Source organism: Octopus bimaculoides, chromosome 1 (assembly GCF_001194135.2).
Source record: "Octopus bimaculoides isolate UCB-OBI-ISO-001 chromosome 1, ASM119413v2, whole genome shotgun sequence".
Classification (NCBI taxonomy): Eukaryota; Metazoa; Mollusca; class Cephalopoda; order Octopoda; family Octopodidae; genus Octopus; species Octopus bimaculoides.
In genome coordinates this window covers 134,932,880-134,942,804 of record NC_068981.1, presented here as the reverse complement: position 1 = coordinate 134,942,804, position 9,925 = coordinate 134,932,880, and the positions used below count along the sequence as shown (strand labels likewise).

The following is a 9,925-nucleotide window of genomic DNA, read 5'->3' as shown; positions in this document are numbered from 1 at the left end:
CACCTTTAGTTGAGCAAATCGACCCCAGGACTTATTCTTTGGAAGCCTAGTACTTATTTTATCGGTCTCTTTTGCCGAACCGCTAAGTTACAGGGGACGTAAACACACTAGCATTGGTTGTCAAGCGATGTTGGGGGGACAAATACAGACACACAAACATATACACACACATACATATATACGACGGGCTTCTTTCAGTTTCCGTCTACCAAATCCATTCACAAGGCTTTGGTCAGCCCGAGGCTATAGTAGAAGACACTTGCCCAAGGTGCCACGCAGTGGGACTGAACCCGGAACCATGTGGTTGGTAAGCAAACTACTTACCACACAGCCATTTCTACGCCTAGATATTATTTTATTTTATATATTATTTTACATATTATTTTATTTTATTTTTTTTGCAATTATAATTTTTAAAAATTTGATGCTGAAAAAAATATTTGAATTAGGCCCATTTTATTGGATTGACAGATCAATTTGTTTATTTTTGTCTACTTGACACATCATTGTTATATGAGGGTGAGCTGAAAAGTTTATAGTTTGACTATGAAGAAGTGATGCTAGAGCTGTGAAATCTTGTATGTATCAAATTCAACTCTTCTTATTATTAATAACTGCATTATTGTTTTCTTTCCAAGTAAACAGACATCTGACTGTTGAGAGAAGACTTCAAAAGTAAATAGTAGTGACTTCTCTTGAAAATGTGGAGGCGCAATGGCCCAGTGGTTAGGGCAGCGGACTTGCGATCATAGGATCGCGGTTTCGATTCCCAGACGTTGTCAGTATTTATTGAGCGAAAACACCTAAAGCTCCTCGAGGCTCCGGCAGGGGATGGTGGCAAACCCTGCTGTACTCTTCCACCACAACTTTCTCTCACTCTTACTTCCTGTTTCTGTTGTGCCTGTAATTCAAAGGGTCAGCCTTGTCACACCGTGTCATGCTGAATATCCCCGAGAACTATGTTAAAGGTACACGTGTCTGTGGAGTGCTCAGCCACTTGCACGTTAATTTCACAAGCAGGCTGTTCCGTTGATCGGATGAACTGGAACCCTCGACGTCGTAAGTGACAGAGTGCCAACAACAACTCTTGAAAATAGACAAAATTTGGGATCTTGGTGTTGTACCTGCAGAAAAAGGGTTTAACCTCAAAGGATATTGATGCTGACATGGTTGCTACATTAGGGAATGATGCTCCAGCTTTATCAACAGTGCAAAAGTGGGCAGCTGAATTTAGGAGGGGAAGAGAGAGTCTTGAAGGTGTCCTAGGGTCTGTATGTCCTGCAATTACCACCACTGTTGAAAACATTGATCATGTTCACCACATGGGGATGTCTGACTAGAAATCAAATAGCCAATACTATTGAGAATGGAGAATATTCTGCACAATGGACTTGGCATAATGAAGGTCTTTTTCCTTGGTGGGTGCCATGTTTTCTGATACTTGATCAAAAGTGCACTAGGCTGATCAAATCACATGAAAATCTGACGTTGTTTGAGGCAGATCCAGCTGGTTTCCTTGAACATTTTCTAACCCAGAATGGGTGTTGGCTTCATCACTTTGAGCCAGAGACAAAGAGACAATCCATGCAATGTAAACACCCCTCCTAACCTGCTCCAAAGATAGCCAAGCTTGTTTCATCTGTAGTTTCATCATGGCCTGTTTTTTGGGATGCAAAAAGCATTGTGTTTACTGACGATCTTCAAAAGAGCCACACTTCCAATGGAGAATATGCCAGCTTACTGGAGTAGTTATGAAAGGCTATCAAGACCAAACACTCAGGAAAACTGATGAAAGGGGTCTTGTTTCATCAGGATAGTGTTCCAGCACACAAGTCCTTCATATCAATGGCTGCTGTGCATGACTGTAGCTTTGAACTGGTTGATCATCCTCTCTCTTCTCCTGATTTGGCTCCATATGTCTATCATCTGTTCTCTCAAATGAAAAAAACACTTGGCTGGAAACCTGTATCACAGTGATGATGACATCATATCTGCTGTTGATGACATCATATCTGCTGTTGATGACTTTTTTAATAAACAGGATGAAAGCTTCTTCACCAAAGGGATCCAAGCACTGCAATACTGATGAAAGAAGTGTGTGGACTGCAAGAGGGACTAAGTTGAAAAATAAACCTCATTTGGTCACATTTCATGAGAGTATCTTGGTCAGCATATGAACTTTTCAGCCGACCCTTGTATGTCTTAAAAGAGGTAAAATTTGTTCAAATTTCAAAAGTGATAAAGAAAAGAGACAGAGCTATGATAAATAAAACACTATGATTAAAATATTTTTCATGTTAATTCAAATAGCATTGGATGTGATTAAAATAAATGGAAAAACAAAATGAATGAATTAATCTGACAACTGCACCGCTTAGGATGTTGGACTCATGATTATAAGGTGGTGAATTTGATTCTTGGACCAGGAAGTCCTTGAGTAAGATGCTTCATTTCATGTCATTCCAGTTTAATCAGCTGAAAAAAGAGTACCAGCCTAGTGCTGTTACAGACACCTCTCTTCCTTCAATTGTCATATCCCCAATGTTGCATTGGGTTATGTTTGGGCAAGCTGAGAATAGGTGTTTTATGTCTGCTTGTAATTATATAGGAACCTAGGACAACTGGAAAAAGCATGGTACATGCCTCCAGGAAATATTCACTTGTGAGTGATAGTTATACATTTTCTTTTGATGGTAGTGGAAGTGGTACAGACAGCAGTGAACTAAATTAGTTTCTCTATAATAGAAAACTATACTTTATAGGTTCATCTCTTGTGGATTTACCTTGTATTTGATCAGAACATAAGCTAGATTCATGGTAATGGTATTCAATATGAAAATAAAGATTAACATACTTACATTGTGTACTCATTTATTCATACAGTAATTCTACATAGACATTCATTTCTAATATTGTGTTTCTTTTATATAGGTCTGAATAGAACATATATGACCTATTTCTTCAGCAGTGAAACTGCAGGAAACTTTAGCATGGCAGAATTGAGATGTTTTGGACACAGTTTGTCAAAAAACTACAATATACATAATATGGAGATATTTATGAGAACTTTGATGGCCTGGATAGATTGTAAAATATCAGAAAAAGTCGACGAATCAGCTATACATGATGACTTAATAGAAGCTTTGAAAGCCCAAGGGTTTAATAAGCAAGCTGAGACTCTACAAAGTGGTAACAAAATTTCATTTCTTTTAAAATCAGTAATAATTAAAATTAGTGAATCTTTTTCTTCCTTGATCATGATCTGGAATTATTTCTTGGGCAGTGACTGAAAAAATACAATTGCAAATAGAAGTAACCAAAGCAGGATTTCCTCTACAGAGCCACTAGAGTGCATAGGTCAGAGATGAGGTAGTTACTCCAGGTTAAGCTGCTACTTCTCCATATTTGGAGGTTACAGCTTTGTTATTATGGACATGTGGTTAAAATGTCTGGAGAAAGAATTGCTTGACTGATTTTACAGATGGGACTAACTGACAGGAAATCTAGAGATAGATTGTAAAGGAGTTGGTTGGTCTTGCCATGACTGATTTTTCTTGGGGATCCAGCTGAATCCTTTGCTGACAGTAGCTTCTTATAAGATCCTCTGTAAGGAATGTCCAAAGATTCTGCTCTCACCACCCTCACAAGAATAAACATAAACAGATGATGAAGATGGCTGGAGAGATTATTTCTTAGTGGTTGGAAGGAAAGGAAACCTTCTCTCTATTAAGGGGCTAGCAAAAAGAAAGGTTATTTAGCAAAGATATCTTACAACTAGGACAGTTATTTTAAGAAGGTATATCCTTCTTGAGAAAATCCTGATACTTTGGCAGGACAGCCAATTGTTGGTATTGATTCAGTGAAGTAATATCATGGAAATATTGATTGCTATTTTTCTAGGAAAATAAACGAGCAGAAATGATGGTGTATCAAACTAAATTCTTTACAATATACAGCTACTTTGTCCTTTTATTTCTTTTTTCCCTTTTTAGTTCAAATCCTATTTTTTATTGACTTCACCTTTCATGGGTTGATAACTCCTAAAAAAAGTGACCTTGTTCTGTTACAAATCTATTTTTTTCTTCACATTTATTCTTGTAACACTGCTTGCATATGAGGGTTTCTTTGTTGAAAAATTTGCATCTTTACTTCTGAGCAGTTTTCCCGTAGGCTTAATATGTCATTCAATTTAACATCACCACCTGGTAAAAGTTGCTTGAGTGGAATCTACTCTAATGCAAGTATTCAGGCCAAGTCTCTGGTTTCGAGGAAATTTCCTCTACTGGTTAAAGAATTATAAAAAAAGAAACAATACCACTCAACCATAAAATTGATGTCAAACCTGTGTATTGTTTGGACAGGCAAACTAGAACATGCAGACTTAACCCTTAAACAGTAGATATCATCAATTGATGTTTCAAAAATTTTACATGGAAATTGAATATTTTATGGCACTTTTTGATAATGAGATTGTAAATTATAGTTTTTGTACTCATTTAAAGTGAAAATATGTATAAAGATTACTCTTAAGAAAAAGAGATACTTTTTGTTTTTTGTCTGTTGGGCACACATACATCATACAATTCTTTCTTACTATTCAAAGTTAAGTGTATTGTTCAGAGGCTACAATACAATGTAAGTAGTTAAATCTGAACTTATGGATACTCCCAACTATGTTAATACTTGCAAAAAAATATATTTTTTGGGGAAAAAAAAAGGATAATCTTTAATTATTGGCTACTCTTTACTTACTTGCTTCAGTCATTTGACTGTAGCCATGCTGGAGCACTGCCTTTAGTCGAGCAAATCAACCCCAGGACTTATTATTTGGAAGCCTAGTACTTATTCTATCGGTCTCTTTTGCCGAACCGCTAATTTACAGGGATGTAAATACACCAGCATCGGTTGTCAAGCGATGTTGGGAGGGACAAACACAGAGACACAAACATATACACGCACATACATACATACATATATACATATATACGATGAGCTTCTTTCAGTTTCCATCTACCAAATCCACTCACAAGGCTTTGGTCAGCCTGAGGCTATAGTAGAAGACACTTGCCCAAGATGCCACACAGTGGGACTGAACCCGGGACCATGTGGTTTGTAAGCAAGCTACTTACTACACAGCCACTCCTACGCCTATGCAAACGTAAATTATTATTGTTTGAATAAGTAAATTATTATTATTTGAATAAGTAACCCTGAGTTTACTATAGTACTGTGTGGTAGCTATTGACAAAGAGAAATGGAACTGAAAAGGAATATTGAAAGCTGCTAAATATAGTAGGAAGGAAGCCCAGTTTGAAATAGATACACAGTGCAAGTCTTGCAATGGTCTTTGTGGCTGAGTAATATACACCACAGTTTCAGAGATATAAGATCACCTGGAGGTTCCACTAAAGGTGAAATTTCAAAAACACCAGGAAGACACTCAGTAGTCATGACCTTGGTGGTCCCAACCCCCTTAGAGTGTCAGGAACTAATGAGCTGAATCACTTGCTTGACAGGAGTTCTCAAAATTTCTCCTGCTGTCTATCTGTCATGTAGTGAGTTTTCACTTACTTTCAAAACCCATGTCTTTTTTTCTGTATTGATATCATATTTGATGAACAAAAACTTCCTTGGTGATAGGTTTGCAACAAACCAGTCACATGTTCACTGCACTTTCTATGGCAAGAGTGATGAAAGCACCTGTGCAACATGTGCAGAGGAAATCTCACATGATGGCACTTTTGTTTATCTCTTTCTGATACCAACTTACCTGTGACTATCCCTCTTGGTTCTCTAATACACATTTCTTGTTTTAAAGTGATTTAATATAAAACTTACCATCAAAATTTTTTTGTTAATTTATGTTCCAAAGACCAGATTAATAATAGTCCTTTCTACTATAGGCACAAAGCCTGAAATTTCAGAGGAGAGGACTAGTCAATTGCATCGACCCCAGTGTTTCATTGGTACTTAATTTTAAAGAATGAAAGGCAAAGTCAGCCTTGGTAAAACTTGAACTCAGAACGTAAAGATGGACGAAATGCCGCTAAGCATTTTGACCAGCATGCTAATGATTCTGCCAGCTCGCCACCTGCAAGACCAGATTAATAACAACAGTTATTTAACTAAATTCTTCATGAAACAAAGGCAATATATTTCAGCATAAATATAATAATGAAAAGGTTAAAAGCATCTGTTGATCAGTTTCCTTGCTAATATACTCCAGCAAGAAGATGGTGAGCTGGCAGAATTGTTAACATGACAGGCAAAATGCTTGCAGAATTTTGCCCATATTTATGTTCTGAGTTCAAATTCTGCTGAGGTTGACTTTGCTATTTATCCTTTCGAGGTCAATAAAATAAGTACTAGTTGAGCACTGGAGTTGATGTAATTGACTTATCACTTCCCTCAAACTGGCAGGCTTTGTGCCAAAATTTGAATCTGATATAAATCATCAAAAAATAGATATATAAATCACATGGGCTTCTGTACAGTTTCCCTTCACCAAATTTCACTCACAAAGCATTGGCTGACATAAGATCATGACAGCCATGAGAATGCAGTCCTGTACAACTAACAGATGTTTCATTTCTTTGCTAAGGCAGCGAACTGCACTGGTATATCCTTCTATACTTTGGCATGACAATCAATAGTTAATGTTGATTCTGTAGAATAATGTGTTGTAGAAATATTCGTTGTTATTTTCCTCTTTGCCATTTAATTTCCCATGGAACTTAAAAACTGTTTTTGTTTATTTCAGCTTATGATTCAGTACATTAATCGTAAATCATCTTTGTCACCGTCATCATGTCCACTTTTTCATGCTTTCATGGATTGGATGGAGTTTATTGAAGCAGATTTTCTACTGCCAGATGTTCTTCTTGTCATCAAAGCATTATTTTCCCTATTCCTTCAGATAATGAAAACAAACAGCTCACTGGCAAAACATGTTTTTGCTGAAGACTATTAGCAAATGACACACTATTTGTATGAATGGTGACTTTTTAATCAGTATGCAAATGTCAAGACAAAGGAACACATACACACACACATCATCATCATCATCATCCAGTTGTAGAAAAAATCTGCCTCAACAAAATTTCATCTGATAGCATAGAAAAGTGAACGTTAAACTAATGTTATATGGCAGACTTCTTAGTTTCCACATGAAATTAGTCAGCCTGCAGCTATATAGTCTGAATGAACCCTAACTCCACTCTCCATAGGTAGGATGGTTTGATAGGAACAGGAAAGTCAGAAGACAATGCCAAGCTCTATTGTCTACTTTAAGAAAAAGTGGAAGTGTATTGGTAGCACAATTAGAAAGGACACACCAAATGCAGTGAAAAGTGCTTTACAGTGGAATCCGGATGGATATAGAAAGAGAGGTAGACCTAAGAACTCGTGGCGTAGATCAACACAAAAGGAACTAGAGAAAGGGGGACATTCATGGCAGAGTATAAGTACAGAAGCGAGAAATTATGCGACATGGAATTCAATTATAAGTGGCCTATACTCCACGTTGGAGGGTTAAAGGTAAGAAAAAAAATTGTCTACTTTGGCATGGTTTCTACAGCTGGATGTTCTTCCTAATGCCAAGCACTTCACTGAGTGGACTGGGTGCCTTTTACATTGCATCTGTACCAGTAAGGTCGCCAAGTAACTTGCAGGACAAGAACCGCATCTGATTGAGTAGCATTGAGGAAGCTGGCTTTGTGCCAGGTTACAAGAGAGTAAAGTATGATAGAGGAACAGAAACTACTAAACTGAAATTATCATTATCCAAATATAAGGATTTGCATCTGAAATTATATGCTTTTGTATGGTTGTTATCACTCTTTCAGCCATATATTTCCTCTATGCGAGACACCTGTGCTTATCCCTCTATCATACTTTTAACACCTGGCATACAGTCACTCATCTCAAATACTTCTTAGTAGTGGGAGCTTTTTCCTCTCTTTCCTTCTCTATTCTTTTCTGTTTGGAAAAAGTTATATGACATCCTCCCTTGTGTTGGAAAACAAAAAAAACCCAAAAAACAAAAACCCAGTACACTCTGTTAAGTGGTTAGCATTAGGAAGGGCATTCAGCTGCAGAAACCATGCTAAAGATGACAGTTGTGGCCTTGTAGATTGCCAGTTCCTTGTCAAACTGTCAAGCATGGAAAGCAGATGTTGCATGATAATGATGATGATGATGGTTGAGCCATTATCATTTTATGTCCGTTTTCACAGATTGGCCAGAGTCTCGGAGATCATCATCTGGTATATACTGCAACACAGTAAACCAGCTGTCTTTGCATATATTTTGATTTTTTTTTTTTTTTTATGGAGTAGAGACAGGATATTGATTAATTTTTACAACTAGGTTTATCTTATCACTTTCCATTTTCCTCCCCTCATTTATTGTTTCTGAACAAAAGCATTCAGTTTGGTGCTGGTGCCATGTAAAAAAAGCACTTCGTCCACTCTGTAAGGTGGTTGGTATTAGGAAGGGCATCCAGCCATAAAAACCATGCCAAAACAGATAGTGAAGCCTGGTGCAGTCTTTTGCTTAGCCAGCTCCTGTCAAACTGTCCAACCCATGCCAGCATAGAAAATGGACATTAAATGATGATGATGATGAAGAAGAAGAACATAAACTCAAAAACATTAAAGATTTCTTCCATTTTCCCTGAGTGTTAAACACCATTTCTTGTTTTTCCACCCCCTATTTGTGAGGTTTCTGTTTTTGAATCTTTGACTTTAACAGTTATTGTTTATCAAATCTATTTGCAAGGCCTTGGTCAGCCCAGGGCCACAATAGAAAACAGACACAAAATAAATTTACATAAAAAAGTTTTTATTGTCATCAATAATATTATTTGTGTTAAATAGCTGATGAAATAACTATACGAAAATGTTTCTGGGATGTAAAAATACAAGTTCCCATGCTATAACAAAATAACACCATTCTCTCTCTCTCTCTCTCAAATTATTGTTTTCTCATTGATTACACAGTTATTCAGTAATAAATTTTCATCTCAATGTTTTTTGTTTTTGTTTTGCTTTCAGCTACATTATAATAATCATTTGTCAGAATCAATAAAAAAAAAATAAATAAAGGCAACAACGATGAAAAAAAAATGAATAAAAAAGAATGCAACTTTTAATTAACAGATAAATGTTACCTTTGTATGTCTTAAAATATCAGGTGTTGGCTTTTACTTGTAAGGTAAATGGGAGAATCTGTAGGTCCTTATATGCCATCTAATTTGTACAGTTTATTTTCATTTTCTTATTGAAATACAAACATTTATTTAAAAAACAAACAAAAAACAAAAACAACCAAACTTTGAAATGTGTAACTGTTAAGTTTTGTAAGAAACTACATAACTGTTTATAGTTTAGGCTCAAGGCCAGTATTTTTGTGGGAGAGGGAGGATTAGTCAAGTTTATAGACCCCAGTACTTCACTGGTACTTTATTTCATCGACCACAAAAGGATGAAAGGCAAAGTTGACCTAAGTGGGATTTGAACTCAGAATCTAAAGAACTGGAAGAAATACTGCCAAGAGCATTTTTTCCCCACCAATACTCTAATAATTCTGTTAGCTCGCCACCTTCATAAAAACTACATAAATAATTATATAAAATTGTCAGTTTCAAGGTAACATTTCTTTTGAAGGTCTAATTCCTTCATTTGTTTAGAAATATAACTATCAAGTTGTGGCAGAAAAATTTGACAAAGTCATTTATGATTGCAATCGACATTTTACTAGTTGCTTCTGAAGATTAATAAAATATAAAAAGAAAATTCAGTCATATTGTCGGGGAATTTGTCTCGACTAATAACAGCATTTAAATAGAAACTCTTCCATCAAATGTTACCAGCACCAGTATTTTATATATATATATATATATATATATATATATATATATATATAT

At 36.1% G+C, this 9,925-nt stretch overlaps 1 protein-coding gene across 1 annotated transcript in view; it reads left to right on the top strand.

Moving 5' to 3' along the window:
* Positions 1–9,925, top strand: part of LOC128248835 (uncharacterized) — an 18,017-nt gene that overhangs the window by 7,178 nt on the left and 914 nt on the right. The window contains exon 3 of the mRNA XM_052970969.1: positions 2,932–3,189. Within this exon, the coding sequence (XP_052826929.1) occupies positions 2,932–3,189 (258 nt within the window). The remainder of the gene's footprint in view (positions 1–2,931; positions 3,190–9,925) is intronic.